General features: G+C 41.7%; 1 protein-coding gene across 2 annotated transcripts in view; it reads right to left on the reverse strand.

The window, feature by feature from the left end:
* Positions 1 to 27,788, reverse strand: part of LOC129341378 (T-lymphocyte surface antigen Ly-9-like) — a 79,418-nt gene that overhangs the window by 13,102 nt on the left and 38,528 nt on the right. For both annotated transcript variants that reach the window (XM_054996551.1, XM_054996542.1), the window contains 4 exons: positions 24,833 to 24,871; positions 20,781 to 20,836; positions 17,637 to 17,735; positions 15,296 to 15,397 (listed from right to left, as the gene is read on the reverse strand). In XM_054996551.1, the coding sequence (XP_054852526.1) occupies positions 15,296 to 15,397; positions 17,637 to 17,735; positions 20,781 to 20,836; positions 24,833 to 24,871 (296 nt within the window). The remainder of the gene's footprint in view (positions 1 to 15,295; positions 15,398 to 17,636; positions 17,736 to 20,780; positions 20,837 to 24,832; positions 24,872 to 27,788) is intronic.

The raw sequence follows: 27,788 nt of genomic DNA on the forward strand, positions 1-27,788 counted from the left end.
CCCTACTTAACAATGACTACAAGATCTTTGCGAAGATCTTGGCAGAGAGACTAAAGGGATGGTTATCCGAAGTTATTGGGGAAGAACAAGCAGGTTTTTTACCAAACAGACAAATCAGAGACAATCTAAGGACAGTTATAAATGCTATTGAATATTATGATAGGCGTTGTGATAAGGAGGTTGGCTTCTTTTTTGTAGATGCTGAAAAAGCATTTGACAATTTGAACTGGGACTTTATGTTTGCCACTATGGAACAGCTGCAAATGGGAGAAAGATTCATAAGAGCAGTGAAAGAAATTTACAGAGACCAGAGTGCAGCAATTGTGGTGAATGACGAGTTGACCAAAAAACTGACTATTGGCAAAGGTACCAGACAAGGTTGCCCGTTGTCTCCACTGTTGTTTATTTTGGTCTTGGAAATTCTAATGATACAGATTCGAGAAGACAATGCAATCCGTGGAATAAAGATAAAAGACTTTTCCTACAAGGTCAGAGCATTTGCAGATGATATAATGTTAATTGTGGAAGATCCAACTGAAAACATGCCTAAGGTAATAGAAAAAATTAAAGAATTTGGAGATTTGGCAGGTTTTTATGTAAACAAAAAGAAATCAAAGATACTATGCAAAAAGGACTTCCGGTTTGGGATTTATGGAGGTCTGACGCAGCTCCAACTGCGGAGCTGACCGGACTGCCGTTTTAACCGGCCGGCGGGGGCAAAATAGCCCGCGGCCGACTGCTCTCAGGCGGAGAGCAGGCAAAGAACGCTCAAGACCTCAGGGCGCGTTGATCTCGGGCGAGGGGGGGCTCTACGCAACGGGCCCCCTCACGACCCTTGAGGTCCCACCCTGCGACAGGTCGGCTACAATCTCTGCGGCAGTTTTGGGGCCAATTCGGCTGGCATAAGACCTACATACCCAAGCTTCGATTGGGGGAAGAAACGGAGAGGAGAAGTTAAAATCGAAACAGCGATTACAACCCGAGAAATGTGAATGAGAAGGTAAAGATCACTATCTTCTGTTACGGGACAGATTGATTAAAGCAGAGAGGAATAAAAGTAGATTTTCAAACTGCAACAGGCTAACGATAAAGAGGGGAAGACTCGGCAAGAGTTGTATTTGAAAAGAGACTCAGTTTAAAGAAGTTATTAAAGGAATTGGATTATTGTTTTGAATACTTGCGGTTATGGAGCTGTGAGAAAGAGATACCATTGCGAGACCTACTGTGGGAAGTTGGGAGACAGGAAGTGCGTACCAACAATAGAGTTGCTGGAGAGAAGCGGCCCTTGCTGGAGGGCAGGAAGAAGGGAATCGCCATCTTTGAAAGGGGAAGGGTCGCGGCCTCAGCGGAAAAGGAAGTAGGCCATCTTGGATTACAAAATCATAGAGAAACCATAGAGAAAAGACGCCCGACATTTTGGACGCTTTAAAATTTAATTTTTGCAAGAAGACCGGGACATTTGAAATAAAAAGGACATTAAGTTTTACGCCACGGAGCTAAGGAAGAGAGCGGACTCGTGGGAGCGAGCCAAAGCAAGCCCCACGATGTCAAAAAAAGAGTGGCAATCGGCAATAGAAAACTTGGATAAAAAACTTTTAGATGTGATTAAAGAACTTAAGGACACGAAATTGGAGCTGATTAAAGAGGTTAAAGAGGTTACGCAGACAGTAAAATCGGAGCTGTCAGAAGTGAAAAAAGGTATGGAAACAATACAAAGTGAACTACAAGGAACGCAGCAGAGAGTTAAAACAGTAGAAGGCGCGATGGAGAATTTAGCAGACACGCAACAGACAGAGATGAGACTGATGAGGGGGAGAATGTCAGTTGCAGAAACTAAACACATGGAGAAGCAGTTACGTTTTCGTGGCTTGCCAGAAGTGGAAGGAAAGTCAGCGCAAGAACAGATGACTGAGGTGTTAGCTGAATACCTGGGGAAGGAGGAGGAGGAAGTTGTGGCTATCCTAGATGTGGCATATCGTGTGAATTCGAGAATTGCAACCCAGAGGAAATTACCAAGAGACGTAATTGTGCAGTTTACGACTCGAAATATGAAAGAGAAGATTGTGACAAAACAGTTTCAAGATCCATTGGAGATTGATGGCAAGACGATTATCATAATGAAGGAATTACCCAGGTCAGTGTTATCAGATCGGAAGAAATATAAAGTGCTAATTCAGATTTTGAAGGACATGAAAATCAGGTACAGATGGGAGTTACCAGAAGGTGTGTCCTTTGAGTTTGGAGGGGCCAAAAAGCGCATCAGATCTGAGCGAGAGATGGAGCGATTTATAAGGGACAATGAAAAAGACTTACCAACAAGATCATGAGTATGGAGTGCAAAGTTTTATCTTGGAATGTAAATGGACTAAACTCACCGAATAAGAGAAAAAATATTTTCCACTGGCTATTAAAACAAAAATGTGACATTGTGTGTTTGCAAGAGACCCATATTAGAAAGCAGGATGTAAAATATCTAAAATCAGGAAAATTGGGCAAAGAATTTGTAGCGGCCTCCAACAAGAAAAAAAGAGGAGTGGTGTTGTACATAAAAGAGGAGCTACAGCCAAAATTTGTAATGAAAGATGTGGAAGCCAGATTTATAGCAGTGGAATGTACTTGGGATTTAAAGAGAGTGTTGGTAGTCGGAGTTTATGCACCTAACGGTGCAAAGGAAAGCTTCTTTGAGGATTTGAGGAAGCAACTAGATGATGGTTGTTGTGGGTTTTCCCGGGCTGTATTGCCGTGGTCTTGGCATTGTAGTTCCTGACGTTTCGCCAGCAGCTGTGGCTGGCATCTTCAGAGGTGTAGCACCAAAAGACAGAGATCTCTCAGTGTCACAGTGTGGAAAAGATGTAGGTCATTTGTATTTCCTCAGGAGGGGTGGGGTTGAGCTGAGTCATCCTGTAAGAGTTTCCCAGGGTGTGGAATGCTAATGGCGGGAGGCTTCACTGTATCCTGAGGAGGTTCTTTTGCATATGGATTGGTACTTGATGTGCTAATCTTCTCTGCAGGGCTATTGTCAAGGATGGAATGTTTTGTTAGCCTGGTGTTTTTCAGAACTGGCAACCATGCTCGGTTCATTCTTAAGGTTTCTTCTTTCCTGTTGAAGTTTTGCTTGTGCTTGTGAATTTCAATGGCTTCCCTGTGCAGTCTGACAAAGTAGTTGGAAGTGTTGTCCAGTATTTTGGTGTCCTGGAATAAGATACTGTGCCCTGTTTGAGTTAGGCTATGTTCAGCCACTGCTGATTTTTCAGGTTGTCCAAGTCTGCAGTGTCTTTCATGTTCTTTTATTCTTGTCTGGATGCTACGCTTTGTGGTCCCGATGTAAACTTGTCCACAGCTGCAGGGTATACGGTATACTCCTGCAGAGGTTAGGGGGTCTCTGCTGTCTTTTGCTGATCGTAGCATCTGTTGTATTTTTCGGGTGGGTCGGAATACTGCTTGAAGGTGATGCTTTTTCATAAGCTTTCCCATCTGATCAGTAATTCCTTTGATATATGGCAAAAACACTTTTCCTGTGGGAGACTGTTTTTCTTTGGTTGTTTGCTTCATCCTGGGTTTGATTGCTCTTCGGATTTCATTTCTGGAGTAGCCATTTGCCTGAAGTGCGTGGTTTAGATGATTAATTTCCTCATTTAGTAAGTGCGGCTCACATATCCGTCTTGCACGATCCACTAATGTTTTCATTATGCCTCTTTTCTGTCGGGGATGGTGATTGGAGTTTTTGTGTAGGTACCGATCAGTGTGAGTTGGTTTCCTGTAGACCTTGTGACCTAACTGAAAGTTTGCTTTGCGGATGACCCAGGTATCCAGGAATGGGAGTTTTCCCTCGATTTCTTTCTCCATGGTGAATTGTATGTTCAGGTGGATGTTGTTGAGATGATTCAAAAACCCCATCAATTCTTCCTCCCCATGGCTCCAAATGATAAATGTATCATCCACAAAGCTTCCCACCAGCAATATCACACGCAAGGAGAGAAATGCCATCAAGACCCTCAATGCAGATCCAGACATCATCATTCTACCAGCTGATAAAGGCAATGCTACAGTGATCATGAAAACAGAGGAATACAAAAAGAAGATTAAGGAACTCCTGGACCCCTCCACCTACAAAAAACTAAAACGAGATCCCACTTGCAAAATCACCAGGCTAACAAATGCGCTGATCAAGAATTCCTCACTACATCCCGACACGCACAGAAAACTATGCAAGACTGAAGCACAGCCACCTAGACTATATGGACTCCCCAAAATACATAAGGATTCAGTCCCACTCCGACCCATTGTGAGTGCCATTGGTTCACCGACATATGAATTAGCTAGACATCTGGCAGATCTCCTGCAGGACCACATCGGGAAAACCTCGTCTTACATCAAAGATTCAGCAGATTTCATCAACAAAATCAGTTCTCTGAAACTCAATCCACAAGACATACTTGTCAGTTTTGATGTTGTATCCCTGTTTACCAAGGTTCCAGTAAAAGACACCATTGCACTTATTAATCAGATTTTCCCAGAGGATGTAACAGCCTTATTCCACCATTGCCTGACAACCAGTTACTTCCAATGGGACAACGAATTCTATGAACAGATGGATGGGGTGGCCATGGGGAGCCCACTCAGCCCAGTTATAGCAAACTTCTACATGGAACATTTTGAAAAAACAGCTCTAGAATCAGCACCCCACAAACCTAGTGTATGGTTCCGGTTTGTGGATGATACATTTATCATTTGGAGCCATGGGGAGGAAGAATTGATGGGGTTTTTGAATCATCTCAACAACATCCACCTGAACATACAATTCACCATGGAGAAAGAAATCGAGGGAAAACTCCCATTCCTGGATACCTGGGTCATCCGCAAAGCAAACTTTCAGTTAGGTCACAAGGTCTACAGGAAACCAACTCACACTGATCGGTACCTACACAAAAACTCCAATCACCATCCCCGACAGAAAAGAGGCATAATGAAAACATTAGTGGATCGTGCAAGACGGATATGTGAGCCGCACTTACTAAATGAGGAAATTAATCATCTAAACCACGCACTTCAGGCAAATGGCTACTCCAGAAATGAAATCCGAAGAGCAATCAAACCCAGGATGAAGCAAACAACCAAAGAAAAACAGTCTCCCACAGGAAAAGTGTTTTTGCCATATATCAAAGGAATTACTGATCAGATGGGAAAGCTTATGAAAAAGCATCACCTTCAAGCAGTATTCCGACCCACCCGAAAAATACAACAGATGCTACGATCAGCAAAAGACAGCAGAGACCCCCTAACCTCTGCAGGAGTATACCGTATACCCTGCAGCTGTGGACAAGTTTACATCGGGACCACAAAGCGTAGCATCCAGACAAGAATAAAAGAACATGAAAGACACTGCAGACTTGGACAACCTGAAAAATCAGCAGTGGCTGAACATAGCCTAACTCAAACAGGGCACAGTATCTTATTCCAGGACACCAAAATACTGGACAACACTTCCAACTACTTTGTCAGACTGCACAGGGAAGCCATTGAAATTCACAAGCACAAGCAAAACTTCAACAGGAAAGAAGAAACCTTAAGAATGAACCGAGCATGGTTGCCAGTTCTGAAAAACACCAGGCTAACAAAACATTCCATCCTTGACAATAGCCCTGCAGAGAAGATTAGCACATCAAGTACCAATCCATATGCAAAAGAACCTCCTCAGGATACAGTGAAGCCTCCCGCCATTAGCATTCCACACCCTGGGAAACTCTTACAGGATGACTCAGCTCAACCCCACCCCTCCTGAGGAAATACAAATGACCTACATCTTTTCCACACTGTGACACTGAGAGATCTCTGTCTTTTGGTGCTACACCTCTGAAGATGCCAGCCACAGCTGCTGGCGAAACGTCAGGAACTACAATGCCAAGACCACGGCAATACAGCCCGGAAAACCCACAACAACCATCGTTCTCCGGCCATGAAAGCCTTCGACAATACATCAACTAGATGATCTTTCATACGACCAGATAATTCTTGCCGGAGACTTCAATGGAGTGACGAACTTGGAATTAGATAAAAAGACAACAACTGCACAAAAGAAAAGAGGATTATTACCAAAGCTCTTTTTTGACTTGATACAACAGGAGACTTTAGAAGATGTATGGAGAAGAGAATATCCTAAAAGTAGACAATTTACTTTTTATTCTGCAAGGCACTGCACACTATCAAGAACTGATATGATCTGGGCCTCAAAAGACTTAGCGTTATGGACTAAGGAGGTAGAAATAATGCCGATGGTAGGCTCAGATCACAATCCAATCATGTGGAAACTAGGGAAAAGGAGAAAAAGGAAAGCATGGAGAATAAATGAGGACTTGCTACAGGAAGGAGAGAGTATGGAGATGTTGAGAAGAGAGACAAAGTTCTTCATACAATACAATGTAAATAAAGAAGTACCAACTGACAAAGTTTGGGACGCTTATAAGGCGGTCATAAGGGGCATACTAATGGACTTAAATGGTAGAGTAAGAAAAAAGAAAGAGGAGAAAAGACAAGAGATTGAGGAGAAAATAAAAGCCAAAGAAATACAGTTAAAAAAGAGACCAGGGAAAAAGAAATTATATCAGGAAATTAAAATACTTCAAGAACAGTTAACAGCAATGAATAATAAAGAATTGGAGTGGAATCTTAAAAGATTGAATCAGAAAGCGTTTGAAGGTGCAAATAAACCTGGGAAGTATTTGGCATGGCAACTGAAGAAGAGAAGGGAAAAGAAAACAATAAATAGAATCTGCGAAGATAATAAAACGTATTTGGAACAGACTACCATTAGTAGAGCCTTTTACAAATTCTACGCTAAGTTGTATAATAAGAAAGAGGTAAATAAAGAGTCAATAGCGTTATATTTGGAGAAATTGAAACTTCCAGTAATTTCGGAAGCTTGGAGAAATAAACTGAACAGTGAAGTAACAGATGAGGAATTAAACAAGGCAATACAATCTGCAAATCTAGGAAAGGCGCCAGGGCCAGATGGACTTACAGCGAAATTTTATAAGGTAATGGCCAATGAACTGGCACCATTCCTAAAAGAGGTGATCAATGGAGTTTTAAAGGACCAGCGGATTCCAGATACCTGGAATGAAGCGAATATATCATTGATCCCCAAAGAGGGCCAAGACTTGACTAATGTGAAAAATTACAGACCTATATCGTTACTTAACAATGATTATAAAATCTTTGCGAAGATACTGGTGGAGAGACTGAAGGGGTGGCTTTCGGAAGTCATTGAGGAGGAACAAGCAGGCTTTTTGCCAGACAGACAAATCAGAGACAATTTAAGGACAGTGATCAATGCTATTGAATATTATGATAAGCGTTGTGACAAAGAGGTTGGTTTCTTCTTTGTTGATGCTGAAAAGGCGTTCGATAATTTAAACTGGGACTTTATGTTTGCCACTATGGAAAAGCTACAATTGGGAGAAAGATTCATTAGAGCAATTAAGGAAATTTACAGAGACCAGACGGCAGCAATTGTGGTGAATGATGAAGCGACTAAGAAATTGATTATAAGTAAAGGAACAAGACAAGGTTGCCCGTTGTCTCCACTGCTGTTCATTTTGGTATTGGAGAACCTGATGATACAAATACGACAAGATGAAGAAATTCGAGGAATTAAAATAAAGGACTATTCATATAAGGTCAGAGCATTTGCGGATGACATAATGTTAATTGTAGAAGACCCAATGGAGAACATGCCAAAAGTGATAGATAAGATTAAGGAGTTCGGAGATTTGGCAGGTTTTTATATTAATAAAAAGAAGTCAAAGATATTATGCAAAAATATGACTAAGCAGAAACAACAATTGTTAACGGAAATAACGGATTGTGAAGTAACAAGCAAGGTGAAATATCTGGGAATCGAACTGACTGCTAAGAATATAGACTTATTTAAAAACAACTATGAAAAACTATGGACTCAGATAGAGAGAGATTTGATTAAATGGAACAGACTAAATTTGTCATGGTTGGGAAGGATTGCAGCAGTTAAGATGAATGTGCTACCAAGAGTAATGTTTTTGCTACAGACAATACCAATCATCAGTGACTCTAAGCAATTTGAAAAATGGCAGAGGAGAATATCAGACTTTGTATGGGCAGGCAAGAAGCCTCGAGTCAAAATGAAAGTTTTACAAGATGCAAAGGAAAGAGGCGGAATGCAACTGCCCAATTTAAGACTTTACCATGACGCAATTTGCTTGGTGTGGTTGAAGGAGTGGATGACGCTAAAGAATAAGAAGTTATTAGCCCTAGAGGGATATAAAAAGATATTTGGATGGCACGCATATTTATGGCATGATAAAGTAAAGGCGAACTCGATGTTCCTGCATCACTATATACGGAGAAGTTTATATATAATCTGGAAGAAGTATAGAATTTATTTGGAAGAAGGAACCCCCTTGTGGGTAGCTCCATATGAGGTGATAGATCCGAGAGCTGTTGATAATGAGCAACAATGTTTAACTTATAAAGAAATAACTAGAATGGAAGAATCCAAACTTAGAATAAAGACTCAGGAGGAACTATCGCCTTACTATGATTGGTTCCAGTATAGACAGATTAGAGATTTATATAACTCGGACTCTGTAAAGGGAGGAATACGAACAGAAAACTCGGAACTAGAGCAGACCCTTTTTAAAGAGGACAAGAAAAGAATATCTAAGGTATACCAAGCACTGCTGAAATGGTATACTGAAGATGAAGTAGTTAAAGGACAAATGGTGAAATGGGCCATAAATTTTAACAAAGAAATAACAATGGAGGCATGGGAATACTTGTGGAAGACTACAATGAAGACAACGACATGCATTAGTATAAAAGAGAACATTTACAAAATGATTTACCGTTGGTACATGACACCAAAGAAGATTGCGCTAGGGAATTTGAACACTTCTAATAAATGCTGGAAATGTAGGAAGCATGAGGGCTCCCTCTACCATATGTGGTGGACGTGTGAGGTAGCTAGGCAGTACTGGGGGGAAATAATAAGAGAAATGAGTGAAATTTTACAATTTCAAGTTAATAAGAACCCAGAACTCCTGCTACTAAACTTGGGAATGGAGGGAATTCCAGCCCATCATAGGACGTTGATATTTTACATGACGGCAGCAGCTAGACTTTTGTATGCGCAAAAATGGAAAATACAAGAAGTGCCAACCATTGAAGATTGGATCCACAAATTGCTGTATATGGCAGAAATGGATAAAATGACAAGAAAATTGAGAAACCTGGACTCAGGACAGTTTAACACAGACTGGGAGAAGCTGAAACAATATTTGGAGAAGAAATGGGAGGTGGGAGGAGAACTGTGGCAGTTTGAGAACTACTGAAGTACAATAAAATGTAGAGGGGGGTGACTTTACCGGGGAGGAGAAGAGATAAAAGAGAATTTCTAAGCAGTGATGATATTAGATTGATATATATAGAATAATAAATAGAATATCGATAGAAAATAATTAATCATAAGGGTTAACTATAAGGATTGACTAACTAATAATATTTTCTTTTTGATTCTGTACAATGTACCAAATTGAATATGTTTATTTGAAGCTGTATATGAGTCAAATTGATTGATATCATATACAGACCTATGATTGAAGGGGAATAGAAATACTAATGTAAACAAATATAATTAAAATAGAAAGAAGAAGAAATAATGACATAGAATAAGAATAGAATAACATATAGAGTATAAGTTAAACTGATTGATTTATATGAATGTATGGTTTACATAGTTTATGATATATAGAAATATTTGAAAGTGAAATAATGAAAAATGGGATAAATTGTTTATCCATTATGGAAAAAGGGACTCATAGGCAGGGTACAGAGTACTAAAAATAGTTAAAGAAGTATTGCTTAGAATAAAGGGAGAATATATATTTGTTAGATAGAGGAATATATAAAGAGTAAGGGAAAAGGGATAAAGGGTTGGAAAACTGTTGGAAGTCAACAAAATGGGGGGGGAAAGGGAGGGGGTTAGAAATTGGGAAATGGGAATATTGACTGTAATGTGTAAACATTTGATCCTAACCCAATAAAAATTTTTCAAAAAAAAAAAAAGATACTATGCAAAAATATGACTAAGTTAAAACAGCAGCAATTGATGGAAGTAACAGACTGTGAAGTAACAAATAAGGTGAAATATTTGGGAATTGAACTGACAGCAAAAAATATAGATCTATTCAAGAATAACTATGAGAAACTATGGACTCAAATAGAGCATGATTTGATTAAATGGAATAGACTGAACTTGTCATGGCTGGGAAGAATTGCAGTAGTTAAGATAAATGTGTTGCCAAGAGTGATGTTTCTGTTACAGACAATACCAATTATTAGGGACTCTAAGCAGTTTGACAAATGGCAGAGGAAAATATCGGAGTTTGTGTGGGCAGGCAGGAAGCCTCGAGTGAAAATGAAAGTATTACAGGATGCAAAAGAAAGAGGTGGAATGCAACTGCCCAACCTGAGACTTTATTATGATGCAATTTGTTTGGTATGGTTGAAAGATTGGATGACGCTGAAAAATCGCAAATTGCTGGCCTTAGAGGGATATAAAAAATTATTTGGATGGCATGCATACCTATGGTATGACAAAGTAAAAGCAGACTCTATGTTCTTGCACCACTACAGTCGGAGAAGCCTCTTCACAATTTGGAAGAAGTACAAAGATTACCTACAAGAAGGAATTCCCTCCTGGGTGGTTCCATATGAAGTAATAGATCCGAGAACGGTTGACAATGAACAACAGTGCTTAACGTATAAGGAGATAACGCGAATAGAATCTTCTAAAATAAGAATAAAGACGCAACAAGAGTTGTCTCCAAATTATGACTGGTTTCAATATAGACAAGTTAGAGATCTTTACTACTCGGACTGTGTGAAGGGAGGGATAAGAATGGAGAATTCAGACTTAGAGAAAGTAATTTTACAAGAAGATAAAAAGGAAATCTCTAAGATTTATAAAGTGTTGTTAAAATGGTACACGGAAGATGAAGTAGTTAAAGTGCAAATGGTGAAGTGGGCTATAAACTTTAATAAAGAAATAACAATGGAGGCGTGGGAATACTTGTGGAAAAATACATTGAAGATTACGACATGCACCAGTATCAAAGAGAATCTCTACAAAATGATTTATCGTTGGTATTTGACACCAAAGAAAATTGCGCTAGGGAATTTGAATACGTCTAATAAATGCTGGAAATGTAAAAAGCATGAGGGATCTTTGTATCACATGTGGTGGACTTGTGAGGTAGCTAGGCAGTACTGGGGGGAAATAATAAGAGTAATGAGTGAGATCTTACAATTTCAAGTTAATAAGAACCCAGAACTCCTGCTACTGAACTTGGGAATGGAGGACATTCCAGCACAATACAGGACATTGTTATTTTACATGACAGCAGCAGCTAGACTTTTGTACGCGCAGAAATGGAAAGTACAAGAAGTGCCAACTATTGAGGATTGGATTTATAAATTGCTGTACATGGCGGAGATGGATAAAATGACAAGAAAATTGAGAGACCTTGATCCAGGACAGTTTAACACGGACTGGGAGAAGCTGAAACAATATTTGGTGAAAAAATGGGAGGTGGGAGGACTGTGGCAGTTCGAAAATTACTGAAATATAACAAAAGGAGAGGGGAGTGACTATACCGGGGGGGGAGAGAGTTAAGTGAAACATTCTAAGCAATTACTTTATTTGATTAGTATGTATAGTTGGGTATTAATAGTGTTATTATTATAAGGATTATAAGGATAGAATTGAATTAATCTTTTTTGCTGGTAGATAACTGTACAATGGAGAATGAATATACATTAGCATACAGAATGTGGGTCTAATTGATAGACTTATGTTGAACGTGTATATGAATTGTTTATTCTGGTTAGATAGTTTTATAATGGAGAAACTAGTTAATTAAAATGGATAAGATATGTAAAAGAAAGCAAAGAGCAACATATAGAGTATAAGTCAAATTGATTGATTTATAATAAATGTATGCAATGTTTATAGAAGTATTTGAAGTTATGTATAAGGAGGGACAAATTGTCCAATTTTGAAGCAATTAGAAAGAGTAAGATAGAGTACAGGTTATCAAAATGATTATTATTATTATTGAAGAAGATAAGTTAAGAGTGTTTTACTTTTACTTATTTGGAAAGGGAATTAGAGATAGCACTATGTTACTACAGATAAGCTTAGAAGAGTTTGAAAGTATATTATAATAAGCAAAATAAGTTTGAAATGAGTAGAGGGAGAATAGACAAGGGGTTGGAAAACTGTTGGAAGTCAATAAAAGGGGGGGAAAGGGAGGGGGTTAGAATTGGAAAATCTAAGGGAATGTGATTGTAATAAATATTATGTGTCTAATCCAATAAATTTTTTTATAAAAAAATAATAAAAAAAAGAAGCAGGAATAATCGATCTCTTGGTTTAAACCCAAGGGGTTTGCTATTTTGATTGAGGTGTGCAATCCGTTTTTGGAGCATGTTATTTTCTATCGCTGCTTCATAGACGACGTGGTGGCTATTTTGTCAAAGGAGGATGTAGCTGAGGATCTGTGTACATGGCTCAATACCATCAGTCCAGATATCAAGTTCACTTCGAATGGTCATTCTGAGTGCATCAGTTACCTGGACGTGATCATTTACAAAAGCCAGAACAAGCTGCTGGTCCGCCCCTTTAAGAAACCTACTGATCGCACTTCCTACTTGCGTTACACATCCTTCCATCCCCGGCGACTTAGATACAATATTCCAGTAGGTCAATTTCTCAGAATAAAAAGGAATTCATCTGACCTAAGGGATTTTCAGTCTAACAGCCAAAAACTAGTAGGTGTTTTTAAAAGTAGGGGGTACCCAGATGCGGCTATTAACTCGGCTTTACACCGCGCCATTAATACCCCCCGGGGTGACCTGTTGACACCGCAGTCACGTGAACAAGAAAGCAGGATTAGATGGGCCATTGATTATACCCATTTCGCCAGTCCAATTAGTCAAATAGTCCGTAGACACTGGCACCTGTTAGGCGACATCCCCGCGTGTGAAAGACTTCCGTTTATTGGGTACCGGAGGACAAATAATTTGAAGGACATATTAACAAGATCAGAGTTCAAGACCCAGGGAATGGCGCTCGATCGCCCCACGGGGTATCATCCCTGTGGTGATTGTAATGTGTGTATACACATGGTCAGACTGGAGAATCTGAGTATAGATAAGCATAGGAGTAGGAGCTTCTCCACCTGCCGTACATCCAATTTGGTGTATGTCATTTGCTGTGAATGCAATTTGTACTATGTCGGCTGCACCACAAGATCATTGAAGGTGAGAGTTCAGGAACATCTCTCTAGAATTAGGAACCGAGTTCTTGAGGCCCCGTTAGTAGCCCATTACCTGACAGAAAACCACGACATTAGGAACCTGCGTGTCTCAGTGCTGGAATTAGCACAGGCATCCTCACCGCAGGAGGACTTGAAGAGGAAGCTGTGTAGGATGGAGAGTAGATGGATTTTTGACTTGCAATGTCTGGCCCCCTTGGGTTTAAACCAAGAGATCGATTATTCCTGCTTCTTAGGGGAAGGATGATTCAGCGTTTTACTGAATGATGGGTTTTGCACGTTCCTTTCGGTACAATAGGTTTTGTACGTCAATCTTCGCACCAGACCGCTTTGGACAATTTAGGTTATTGACTCCAAACGTGTGTTCCCCAATTTTTGATTTTAGTTTAGTCAGTGATAGAGATTCATGGGGTTGGCTCCTTTAAGGGGGATTTGGGGAAACAATTAATTATGTCATTAATTACCATCTGAATATAACTGGTTTCCTCCCCCTTTGTGTTTATGTCTGTCGTAATTTTTGATTGTGTATTGGATCCGGGAGTGTGTTGGACCGGGAGTTATTACTTGTAAGTAAATTGATGTACTTTTATTACTTGTAAGTAAATTTATGAAATTTCATGGTATGGCAGTAAGGGAGGACGTGCCTTCTTTTATTGAGTCAGCCCACCTTGGTTTAGGTCTTCCACTTTTTCTACTGCCTTCCACTTTTCCTGCCATTATTTTCTTTTCCAGAGAATCTTGTCTTCTCATGATGTGACAAAACTATGATAGCCTCAGTTTTGTCATTTTAGCTTCTAGGGAGAATTCAGGCTTGATTTGATCTAGTATCCTCCTATTTGTCTTTTGGCCATCCATGGTATCTACAAAACTCTCCTCTAGCACCACATTTCAGATTAATCAATTTTCTTCCTGTCAGCTTTCTTCAACGTCTAACTTTCACATCCATACATAGTAATGGGGAATACCACAGTCTGGATTATCTTGAGCTTGGTTCCCAGAGAGACATCTTTATCTTTAAGGATCTTTTCTAGCTCCCTTACAGCTGCTCTTCCAAGTCTCAATCTTCTTCTCCGTTGCAGTCTCCCTTTTGGTTGATGACTGAGCCAAGGAATAGAAAATCTTGAACAATTTCAATTTCTTCATTGTCAACTTTAAAATTGTGCAATTCCTCAGTAGTCATTACCGTTGTCTTCTTGATGTTCAGCTGTAATCCTGCTTTGGCACTTTCTCTTTTAACTTCCATCAGTAGTCGTTTCAAGTCTTCACTATTTTCAGCCAGTAATGTGGTGTCATCTGCATATCTCAAATTGTTAATATTCCTTCCACCAATTTTCACTCCACCTTCTTCTTGATCGAATCTAGCTTTCCTTCTGATATACTCTGCATAGAGTTTGAACAGGAATGTGTCTTTAAGTGCCTTTTTAAGACACATCTTTTCACTCTGGCTTTTTCTGATTGATTCTCTTACCCTAAACTTCAACTTAGGTTGCAACTGGTTGCCAGGTCTCCCGCATCCTCAACATTGCCTACCAGCACCTCCAAGTATGGAGGGAGAAAAGTGGGGTGGGGTGGGGGACAGCAAAAACTGGAGCAATACTGTAGGACTTGACAAAACTAAATGGCTGAAGGGCTAAGAAGTTGCATTTTCTTTTAAAAAATGAATGCAGAGACTCACAGAAAACTGAACTTGCCACATTCTGTGCTGTGGTGGCATAGGCACAGACTTGATTAAGGTGCATTTGTCTTTTAGTCACTCCTGGGAACTTTTTTTCCTCCCTCCCCTCCCTCCCCCCACCTTTGAACTATATATGACTAAGTATGCTCTTTCTGCCCCAGAAAGCCTGAATGGTTAATTTGCTTCCTTCTATGCTGCAACCACCATCACCTGCTGCTGAGAATGAGAGGCTTAAAAAAAACACACATGCCTCTTGTGGTTTGGTAATACTCGAGTAAATGGTTTTCTTGCTCTTCTCTCTGGCTTCTTGGCCCTCCATCTGTATCTTCTCATCATCTGTTTGCAAAGGAACCTGGGAAAGAGAAAAAATGAGAAGAGTAAAGGAGTCAAGCTGAAAAGAACAAGGCCAGGAAGCTTGGCTCATGCTGCTTAGGGGCCCAGTCATGCCGCAGCGATCATCCAGGGCTGAGGTTTGGGACTCAACAGAATTGGAACAGCTTGAAATGTCACTGAACAAATGCTAAAAACCTGTATTTTAGGGCAGAGGTTGCGGATATAACATAACATAACATTCAGTTTATATACCGCCCTTCAGGACAACTTAACACTCACTTGGAGAAGTTTACAAGTATGTTATAATTATCCCTACAACAATCACCCTGTGAGGTAGGTGGGGCTGAGAGAGCTCTGGAAGAGCTGTGACTGACCTAAGGTCACCCAGCTGGCTTCAAGTGGAGGAGTGGGGAATCAAACCCGGCTCTCTGGATTAGAGTCCCGCGCTCTTAACCACTACACCAAACTGGCTCTGGATGCACATGAGCTCATAAAAACCACACTGCACAAAAGTAACCTTCATGCAATCGGGTGTTCTCTTAATGTACATGTGTGCATGGGTAATGCACACAGGAAGAAAGATTTCAGTGTTTTGAAATAACTGAAAACTGCAGTAAACTGCACATGACACTCCAATTCCAGAACTGAGATCAGAAATTATCCTAGTTAAAGCAGGAATTAAGAAGAAGCGGACCCCAAAGAAGAGGTATGGTCTAGTGCAGGGATAGTCCCAGGCATCAGGGGTGGGACTTTGGTAAAATGCCTTCTGGTGACCTCCCCCTGCCTGGTTGGACCCCCTCCATCCATTCCCTCCACTTGGTATGGATCATATGCTACATGGTTGTCATGGCAGATGGTTCCTGTCATGTGGAATGGCAGAACCTTGATGCCACCGGCAGTGGCTACTCTCTGTCAACAGCCAATCTTCCACCACCCTCCTGATGTTTTTTAATTAACACATATTAATGTCTTATTATGGTTTGTTTTGTAAGCTGCCTTGGGCAGCTTCCCTCGAGAGGTGGCACAAAATTTTTCTTAACCAGTCAATCATTTGCAACTGAATTGGCTTGTCTGCACAGGAAAATCCATTTGTGAATTATTGTTATAGTGTGGTGATAGCAAATACCCAGTGATTCGTGGATGCAGGTATCTACATTCATAGGAGACAGATGGGGTCCATATTGTTTACCTGCTATAGCTTAGTAATAGAGAAAATTCTTTGGGGAGAGGCTGTGGATTCAGTGGTGGAGTAACTGATTTGTTTGCAGAAACAGCCAAGGTCAATCTCTGGCATTTTTAGTTAAAGAATTGATTATGTTTGGCTCCAGTATTTTTTCTACTCTGACTTGGATCCTTGCTAATGGTATGTCTTTTAAACTTGTATCTGTTTACCTTATGGTATTGTATTGAAATGTACTTGATAATGATTGTGTTAACCTCAAACTGTGTAATCTGCCTTGAGTCTGAGAAAGGCGGACTATAAATGACGTAAATAAAATAAAGGGTGGAAAACCTGCTCTACTTTGGTCACTGATATGGGGGGAAACTTCCATATGGAAAAGGGCCAGGTGTTGGGAAAGTCCTTTCTCTGTTCAGAACCTTGGAGAGCTCCTTTTGCAAGTCCGCATAGAAAATACAGACCCTACTAGATGGATCTAGGGTGTGGCTTGATATAAGACAACATCAGATATTCATACATTGGCTACATATAGCGTATGGGTAACTGTTTCGTTGAATGATGTACAGTTTAACTGCTGGTTGCATTTTACTTTTTTTGTTAAACATTTTATTGCTTTAGATTGCTAATCCTACTTGAAAGCTGATTTGGAAACCAAAATTACACCTCTGAATCTCCAAATGTGATCTTAATTCATGGGAGAAGTGGAACAAGTCTAACAGTGCAGTGCTAAGATGGGTTATGGAAGGGTGTAACTCTACTTAGGATTGCACTTCAAGGCTCTCACATCCACGTACAGATCTTCACCGCAGCCTTCCAGTCTGTTATTCTGAGAGCCAAACTACAAGTGATGCCTGACACTAGTTGGACATTTGTCAGCTTCCCTCAAGTTCTGATGGGAAATGTAGGCGTCCTGGTCTTGCAGATTGGTTCTCCGACTGCTGCCCGCCTACATTTCCCATCAAAACTTGAGGGGAGCTGACAAGTGTCCAACTAGTGTCAGGCATCACTTGTAGTTTGGCTCTGAGTCTCATGTCCCATTTTTCTAATGTAAACCAATCAGAATGTAGCAGTTTCCTACCGGTTTGGGTTGGACAACACTAGCATAGATTGTATGGGGTCCCTCCTTAGTTTTCGGTCCTTTCCGCTGTTGGGGTTTCTTTGTGCCTGTTTGCTGAATCTATACAAAAAGAAAGAAAATCACAAAATTTACTGATGTGTGATTCTTTGAGCTAGCACGGGCTAGAAGAAAACAACGTGCAGTCCAACTTGGGTCTTGTCATTGTTAATAACTTCATTACTACCACTACAGAACCATAACTCTCCCCTAAAAATCTCTATCAGTTGAATGCTTCTGGTCCTCCAAATGAAGACTGGGAAGTGGACAGAGCTACCCACAGTGGTAACGCCATGTCCTGTTTTGTTTCTCAGCTACACCCTTCTAAGTCCATTGATGTCAATGGTCTCAAAAGGGCGAAATTCTGCTTAGGAGGGCACTGTTTAAACATTATTTATATTTCAGAACTCCAAACTTGATATTAGTGTGAAGCTGTTGGAAGCCTTCAAAAGGTTTTGGGCATACCGATTGCGAGGTACGCATCACGCTCAGAAGCTCATATGTGTGGGAGGAGAAAAATGAAACTACATTAAAAGAAATTAGTTCTTAAAAGTGTGATAAGTGCTAAGTGGAAAGTTAACACTTTTTTCTCTTTTAGAAAAGTCAGAGACCTTTTGGCAAACAGGTCCTCCCACGGTTTCCTCTGCAATCTCTGTGAACCACCAAGTGACGTGGCAGGTGACGTGGCAGGTGTGCCAGCCATAGTGTGTAAGAACTTCCTGTCACTGACAATTTGCATTAACTCTGTCCTATAGCCCAGATGAGCCTGATCTCATCAGATCTCAGAAGCTAAGCAGGGTTGGCCTTGGTTAGTAATTGGATGGGAGGCCTCCATTGAAGACTAGGGTTGCAGAGGCAGGCAATGGCAAACCACCTCCGTTAGTTTCTTGCCATGAAAACCCTACCAAGGACTGCCATAAGTCAGTTATGACTTGAGGGCACAACACACACATTTGCACATCTTTTTTTAAAGCACCTGTCTCTGGCAAATCACTGACTCTATTTTGTCTCCACTTTTGCCTTTGGGAGGAATGCTTTGATAAACTACTGGTGGGGGAGTTGCTAGCATTGTCATTCTTCTGGGTTCAGCTCTGGGATTTCTAGAAGTGGGAAACCAATGCCTTATGTTTCTAGGACACATCAATAGTGCCTAGGTGACCTTGGGCCGATCGCACTCTCTGTCCAACCTACCTCTCAGGTTGGCTGTAAGGATAAAATGGAGGAGAGGTCGAAGATGTAAGCAGTTTTGGGTCCCCATTGAGGAGAAAGGTGGGGTATAAATGAAGTTAATAGCTAATAAGTTAATAACTAATAATAACCATGGTGAGTAAAGCAAATCTCCCTGTTCAGAGGCAGTGAACTCCTGAAAGCTAGTGCTAGGACACAACAGTAAGGGGAATGCCTTGGCCTCTCTATCCTGCGTCTTGGCCCTCAAGGGCAACTGGTTGTTCACAAGATACTGAACTAGATGGACCCCTGGTGTGATCCAGTAGGGCTCTTCTGATGTTCTGGAGTATACAGACTGCCATTCCACACACTGCAGTGGTCGAGATACGTTTCGCCCTGTTGATCACTGTTCTCAATGATAACCTTTTGTACAACTATTTTTTAAAAGAAAAACTGAACCTATCGTGAAAAGAACCATCACCCTCTTGGCTTTTAAATCAGTAGAAGCCAGGCCATTGCAGAGTAAACCAACGCAACGTCTCGCAAGTGGATAGCAAGGTCAGTTTCAGCAGTGTGCATCAGTGGAAGGAGTGTGGTTTGTGAAGTTCTGAGATCCAGATGTTACAAACAGGTTCCTATTTGCATCTGTGAAATGTTGCAGTGAAGGGATTTGCCAAAGTCTAAGTCTGAACATTTCTTGGAAGCATTGCAAGAATTCCGTTTGGCTGCTGGGTATATTCAGTAAAGGGTAAAGGATATTTCATAGGTATTCTAATACACTGAAATTTTATTCTCTTTTGCTTTTTCAAATTTCCTCTGACTTCTGGACTTCGAAGACATCTGCCAAGACCCACACCCTACTTCTTGTAAGACCCACAGCCTGGCAGAGAGCAAGCACTGATATTTGGCCCCTCTACCGCTGGCAAGAACAGAAGAACAGGCCACAAAACAGCCATGTTTAGGTGTCCACTCCAGGTGCCCCTCCCATTAGAAATGAGAGATTGCCACTCCACCGAAACAGCAATAGAGGGTGCAGAAAGATAAAAGGCTGTGAAATGGCTTGGGGAGGTAGAGGGGAGAGAAAGGGATCTAGGATAGGAGGAGCCATGAACAGCCTACGTTGAGGTGGGACAGGGTAGAGGGTTACAAATATCTGCAGCTTTCCCTACATTTGAAACAGAGTGAGCTCCCACAAGAGGCAGGGCCTTTTTGGTAGTGGCATTAAAGTTCCTGATCTCTCACTTCCCACCCAAATCTGTGATGTCCTTCCTTTTTGGCTTCCAGATACCAGGCAAGGCCTACTTTATTCCATAAAGACTAATTAGATTTCCAGAGTAGGAGCTTTCGAGAGTCAAAGAGTCTTTAAGGTACCACCAGCCCTGAATCTTGCTTTCCTACTACAGACCAATGCAGCTACCCCCCTGAAACTTTGGTATTCGTTGATTGGTCTGTGGCTCAGTTTAGTTATGTTGGCTGAGTTTCTGATATTCTGGACTTATTTTTTTGTATTACAGTATACTTTGCTATCTTATGCCCATTCTAAGTTTTTATTTTATATATATATAAAATGGTTGTGAGCAGGGCTTTTTTTCTGGGAAAAGAAGTGGTGGAACTCAGTGGGTTGCCCTCAGAGAAAATGGTCACATGGCTGGTGGCCCTGCCCCCTGATCTCCAGACAAAGGGGAGTTTAGATTGCCCTCCGCGCCGTTCGGCGGCGCGGAGGGCAATCTAAACTCCCCTCTGTCTGGAGATCAGGGGGCGGGGCCACCAGCCATGTGACCATTTTCAAGAGGTTCCGGAACTCCGTTCCCCTGTGTTCCAGCTGGAAAAAAGCCCTGGTTGTGAGCCACCTTGGAGGATTTTAAGAAATGAAATAAATAAATGAGCAGCAGCCGTTGAGTTAATCTATTTGTGAGAGATGGCAGGCTTTTTGGAACTCACCTCAGGAGGAAGGCAATCAATTTGGGCATAAATGGTCTTGCTGGATTCATCAGGTGCTGGAAAGAAAAACCATGAATGTTATCTGAATGGGTCTCAAACCCCATCCAGAGACTCTATTGTCGTGAGTAATATGCAACTTTTTACAGAATTCCATAAGCAAGAAAACCTGGGCCACTGAATCATAAATTCCATTTATTGCAATCACTGTCTAGGCAGAAGGAACCCCCTTTCTCTGGGTTGTGTATCATTGTCCACGAACAAGGTTATTTAGTCCTCCAAAGGACGATAGAGAAGTAGATAAACCAGCCCAAAGAGAGACTCATATCCCTTTTTTAAAACTTTGTGCTTCTGGAGGACCTCCCGATGAATCCTGGAATATTAGTTAGCATAGAGTATTGTTTGCATTGATTATTGAATGGGTTACTTATTGGGTTAATACAATCGAAGGGCTTGGATTAAATTAAAAACAGCAAAGGAGAAAAATTAAGAAGACGACATTTCAAGCCTTGATTATGTTATGCAAATAGAAGTGGAAAAGAGCCAATCAATATGCTTTGAGGTTTTTCAATCACTCTTTATTGCAGAAAACGAGGAGAGCAGAAAAGGTATAAAGTCCCCCATAGGGGAAAATACAAAAAGGCTGTATTTACAGTGCAGATTTAAACCACTTTTTCTTTCACGTTTGTAGCTCCCATTGAAGGAATCCCGGAAATGGTACTTCTGTGAAAGGTCAATCTATAATGAAGAGTTCTCAGCTCCCTCATAAATGACATTTCTGGGATTTCTTTGAAGGAAGTTAACCAATTTCAATGGCAGGTATTTTGTTCTGGAACGCCATAAATTTATCGGCAAGAAATCTATGCTATTATTAGTGGCTTATTGCCATACATAAAAAACTGAGAGATGTTGAACTTTCTGTGGCCTTGTATCTTGTCCAATTGGCATTACAAAACCTGCAATATTCAGCCTCCCAAAAATCTAGCAGAAATCTGTATTCCCCCCCCCCCCACCCCAGTCAGCTCTACAAATCACGGTTTTTCCTTCATTACAATGGTTGATCTTTGTATAAAGAATGTTAGTAATAGTAAAAACATTCATTTATATACCACCCTTCTAGACAATTTAACACCCACTCAGAGCGGTTTACAAAGTATGTCATTATTATCCTCACGACAATCGCCCTGTGAGGTGGGTGGGGCTGAGAGAGCTCTGAGGGAGCTGTGACTGGCCCACGGTCGCCCAGCTGGCTTCAAGTGGAAGAAAACATTATCTTTTTTTGTACAACTATTTTGCATTCACATTATCCACCCATCCTTCCTGTCCATGGGGTTGTATCCCTTGGTGGTTGCACTGCCCTGCCCTGATATCTGGATTTCTTTCTGGCTCCCATCCATGCAAAGTGGCAGATTCCTTTCCGCTCCTAGGTATCTTTTAGTTACGTTTGCAAACAGCACAACACACTAAGGAAGAACAAAAAAAAACTCTATAAGGAAGGGAACAGGAAGACAAACTAGGAGCAAACAAAAACAGCTCTCATGGAGAATATGAAATGGTAAGTATATATTGGAGATTACCTGTAATATCACCAATGATGAGAGATAATGTTCCTTACCCCGCCCCTGCTTTATTTAATCTGTGCAAAGTTTACTGGTGTTTCTCAGGGGCTTGTTTTATTTTTAAAAAGTTTGCAAGGTTCTTTCCAGGTGAAATTCTTCTTCACTCTTCCACAAATGTGTATCTCTCACATCATGTGCAGTTTTGCCCCTAACCTACCAGTTTCCTGTAACGATAACCCTGAAGAATCCTAATCAGATGTGAAAACTGGGTTACATGAAAGTACGAAAGTGGTGAGAAGCAGCCAAGTTTTAGCATGAAGGAAGCAGTTTCAGAGAATATGTAAAACCAAGTAAGTAAAAAGCAGCTATTTGTTGTTAGAAGAGGAAATAAACTCACATTAATGTTGGTTATTTATTTTGGAGACAGCGAATATGGGATACGTTGTATTACAGAAACACACCAAAATGCCACCCGTAAATCCCCAATGTATTTAAGTCATATCAGTATTCTAGAGATTCCAGGTTTAAGAGGAAAATGGCCATTGACTTCTAAGAAGCTCCGTTCCACCGGTTGTCATTCTTTCACCATTAAATGCCACAACTGCTTCATCCTGAAAGGTAAACTAGTCACTAGCATTAGGTACAACTTGAAGGAAGGGAATCTCCTAAATTATTATTATTTTCTTTTGGGGAGAAGAGAGGAAGGAGGCGACACCTCTGGCTGGCCCGCACAGTGGCTAATCATTTACGCATCTCAGCCGAGTCTTGTTGCTTTCTTGTGGGAACAGACAGACAGGAGAGTCAAGGTATCGAATGAATGGGTGTGAGAAGCCCACATATGTCAGGGACGACAACAACATCACAGACACAACTGCCACTGTGGATGTAGCCACGAATCACTTCCACGTGGTGACAATTTTCCATGGGGCTTTCATTATTGTTATGAATGCAAAGGAATCTGAAGTGGCAATAGGGCAACCACACTATGGTTCCCCCCACATTTTGCTTCCCCCAGCCCCCCAGGCTTGGTAGCTGACATGTTGCTATAGTGTTTATCTACAATATGTCAATTACCAATTTAAAAGAGTCCCCCACAAAGACTTTCAGTGTTGTACGGGGAAACGGTGGTGGGGCGAGAAAAATGGTATGGATATGGACAGGACCTGCATCAATGTACACCTTTCCATCTTCATCACCCCATTACTTGATATGATCCCTGGACATATAACCACCAAAAATGCAAGGCTCCACTGGTTTTTATCTAATAAAAATTTTAGGATGACACATCAAGTCACTAAATTTTGTGCATTAATTCTTAAATTACGGGAATTTTATCTTAAAAGTTCTTAAAGCTGATCTTCTTTTCTTTTAATTGTATCCTGGCTTGATTAATTTGTATGCTGGTCTTAGGACCGTAATAAATGAATGAATACACTTTCCTATCCATATGGTGTGCACACATACTGTGACTTTGATCTTTCCCTTAAGGTTGCATCAAACCAGATTTGGGAAAGACTGGGCAAAGCAGGGGAGAGCTAGGACAGTGGACTATTAGAGGATGACATCATATGGATGCTCTGGAAAAAAAAACCCACTGCAGTTTCAATACTAAACCAGTGCAAGAGCGCCATATGGAAGCATCCTCGATTGACCTCAACTGGGTATGGGGAGCTCACCAACATCTCATGAGAATACTGTTCAGATATTACAGAATTGTAAAGCCGAGGAGCCAGGAAGAAGAGTAAGCCTTTCTGAGACCCACTGAGAGTTGGAGTAGTAGTAGTAGTAGTAGTAGTAGTAGTAGTAGTAGTAGTAGTAATAGACTTATATACTGCCCTTCAGGACAACTTAATGCCCACTGAGAGCGTGTCGTTATTATCCTCATGACAATCACCTTGTAAGGTGCATGGGGCTGAGAGAGCTCTGAGAAAGCTGTGACCGGCCCAAGGTCACCCAGCTGGCTTCAAGCGGAGAAGTGGAGAATCAGATGCAGCTCTTAACCACTACACCAACTACCTCTTAGGAAGCAGTAAGTCAAGAGGAAGGAAGGCTTCAGGCGGCTTCCTGTTTAATAATAGGCAGAGAAGAATGATGCAATTCGGGGATTTTTGACACCACCTGCCACGTGAAAATTAACTGGAAATTGTGTAGCCCAGTGCTATGCCTTACTTGGAAGTAAGTCCCTCAAGATGAAGGACCTTTTGCTTTGTAAGCATGCAAGATGGAGTCTCTGTGAATTGAACAGAAAAATGTAAGCACAGCCCTGCTGGATCAGGCAAAGATCTATGCAGTCTAGCCACCTGTCTCCAAAAGGGGACAGCCAGGTTCCTCTGAGAATTGCACCAGTAAGTCATCCACCACCCTTGCATGAAACAGCAAAGTCGCATGATCTAAGATCTTCTCTGCTTAGGAACAAGAGCCCTGCTATCCTCATTTGCAGTTGTTCTTCCTACCTTGGTAGAAACCATAAAAAACATCTGGGGTTATGATAGTTACCTGTGCAGTGAGGAGAATCTCGAGGCTCTCTGTGAGCAGCTGCAGAAAGAGGAAACCAAATGCAGGAAGTGAGCAAACCAAAGATAAGCCAATACTTTACTGTAATTTCTCCTGCACGCAAATTTATTTTTGCTCTGCTGTTTGTTGCTTTGTTGAGACCAGAAAGTAGGGCTACCAACAACCTAGAGGAAAAAATGTCCTGCCTCTTTAATAGGGGGTATTATTTACCAGGTGATATTATGTACCTCCATGTTATCAAAAGCTTCCACTGCTTATTTCCTTACATTAAACCTCTATTAAACGGGCAAGACGTTTTTTCCCTAGAAAAGTCAGAGAAGGAGCAAAGGAGGAAGGGCCAAATATTGGGGGAGGAAGAGGAGGATAGCAAAACTGAGCACATTCCCTCAGAGGATGCCAACTGATGGAAAAATCCACCCTGGTCTGCTCTTGTGCCTTTTAATGTCAGTTTTTGTTCTGCAGCAACAAGCAGCAGATGCTGTTCACAGCTCGGGTGAGAATCATCACTAGTAACAGCACAGTGCAAACATGTAATGAAATTTCACTTTCTTTTTTAAGACATAAATGGACCTTATCATGATAATGGGCTTGTAGACCAGGCTGCCCTCCAGGGCCTGTCAGTAAAGTGCACCTCTTCCACCCACAATACTTAATACCCACACAGCACAAACACTAGTTAACACCTGCAGATCAAGTTAAAGGTGCACACACACACACAAAAAGAACGGTTAAAAAAACCCTGGCAACCCCCGTGGTGGCTGCAATATTAATTTTGGCTGGTTGGGAAAAGGAGGCCTGTTCTATCTAACAACTGCTGCACACACCTGGTAATACCACTCATCAATGGTTAAAGAAGGGAGGCTGCAAAAAGTCGAAACGAAGGAAAAAGGGAAAATGGTGCAAAGGGAAGAGTCTATAATAATTATATACATGTACATGGGAATGATATTAAAAGGAATTTGGAAGATCCCCCTGATGAAGCTGCTGTTAAATGTGTAGGGGATATATAATTATTATAGACTCTTCCCTTAACACCACTAATCACCTGGCCTGCTGTTGGGTTGCGCTTGGTATTGGGTCTTTGTACCCTGTGGTTGGCCCTCCAGATTAACTGGTTGGCTGCTGTGTGAGACAGGATAGGGGACTAGATGGACCACTGATCTGATCCGCAGGGCTCTTCTGACGTTGTGGTTATATGATCAATGGACTGAGTCCAGTCAATGGGTTGGATCCCATGGAAGAATTCACAGGAGGAGGTGCTGGAATCGTTCTTTCCCGGAAGTGCCCCCAAACTATTGCTGGGCAGACTGGCAAAACACACAGCAGGATGAGCCACTGCAGTAGCTACTGGGAATCAGGTAAAATTGATTCTTTCTCTTCCATTTGATGCTTGCAGAGAGGGGAGAAAGGCGATTTTATGTCTGTTCTCATTGCTATGGTGCCCAAACTGGGGTGCATTTTGCTTGAGAGAGTTTCCCAATCCTCAGAGGAATTTCAGGACCAACGGCAGGTTTCTTGGGGAAGGGAAAGATCTGTTCTGCCAACTGCTTCTGTGAACTCTTCTCTTGTGCACCTCTGTGTATGGCTAAGAGATATCTGGTGCCCTGAGTCTGCACCCACCTCATTCTCTCTCTTGGACTGCGCTCTGGGCGGGCTCAAGCTGTTGACTCCCTCTGCTGGCACTCTCTCTACTGCCCTGGGGGGCAACAAGGCCCTGGCAGCCCTCCTTAGATGGATTCTGTCAAGGCAGCAGTGACACCCCTCTTCTTGTGCAGCGCCCAAGGTGGGGTGTAGAAGAAGCGCATCGTCAGCTTGTGTCAGACCCTCAGAGGCAGCAGCGTTTCTCTTTTAAATGACACCACCTTTTCTTCCTGGCTTTTCCTTCTGTCTGGTTGCATACCTCCAGGTGGGTGCCTGGAGATTTCCTGAAATTATAACTGATCTCAAGTTCCCCTGAAGATAATGGCTGCTTTGGAGTGTGGACTCTGCGCTTCCTGCTGAGGTCCCACTCCACCTTCCCCAGGCTCCCCCCTCCAAATTCTCCAGGAATCCCCCAACCTGGAGTTCGGAACGCCACTCCCATAAGACTATACTCTCAATTTATATCCCTTTATTCCCTTCATGCCAAAGCTTTCAAACAGGCAACCCGATGCTTTTCGGCCAGCTCTCATTCAAATGGACCAATCAAGCTTCTTTCAGGTCTCCAGTCTCTTCCCTCCTTCACTGATTGGAGGAGTGGCAAGTGGCCACTCCCCCATGGATTCCCTCCAGCACCAATCACAGCTGCTAATTCTAACTCTCCCAGACCTTTTCCTTCCTCCTGGGAAAACCTGCTACTATCAACTTTTGTTTTGCTATTGGGCTCCATCCCTGTAACAGGTCTTTTCCCATGAAGCTAAAGTTGGTTTCCAGTTTCTTATTCGCAATTCCTAGTTCCTTGTTTGGAAAGCCAAAGACCAATATTGGGGAAATTGAAAAGCTCTGCACCTCAAAATAAAGTTTGTAGGGTACATGTCATATACCTCCATATTCAGCAGACTCTGCCTTCTGTGGGTCAAGCTACAAGTGACAAACGACACTTGCCTGGCAAGTGAACAGACTCACATGTATTCCTCCCTGTACACTTGCCATTCACTTGCGCTCCACTTGATCAAGTGGAACGCAAGGGAATGGCAAGTGAACAGGGAGGAATACACGTGAGTCTGTTCACTTGCCAGGCAAGTGTCATTCGCCACTTGTAGCTTGGCCCTAAGTGGACCAATACTGGGTCACCCTCCAGTTCTCGAGTTAATAGCTTAAAAGTACAGTGCCCCCAGAACAAATCAATAAGCAGAAAGGGGGGCAGCTGCAGTAAAAAAAAACCCAACAACTTTGGACCACCCTGAATCACACAGCCCTGAACTCCAGAGACAGTCCCCTACAAGAAGACATGTGCTGG

The sequence above is a fragment of the Eublepharis macularius genome, chromosome 1, assembly GCF_028583425.1.
Source record: "Eublepharis macularius isolate TG4126 chromosome 1, MPM_Emac_v1.0, whole genome shotgun sequence".
NCBI lineage: Eukaryota > Metazoa > Chordata > Lepidosauria > Squamata > Eublepharidae > Eublepharis > Eublepharis macularius.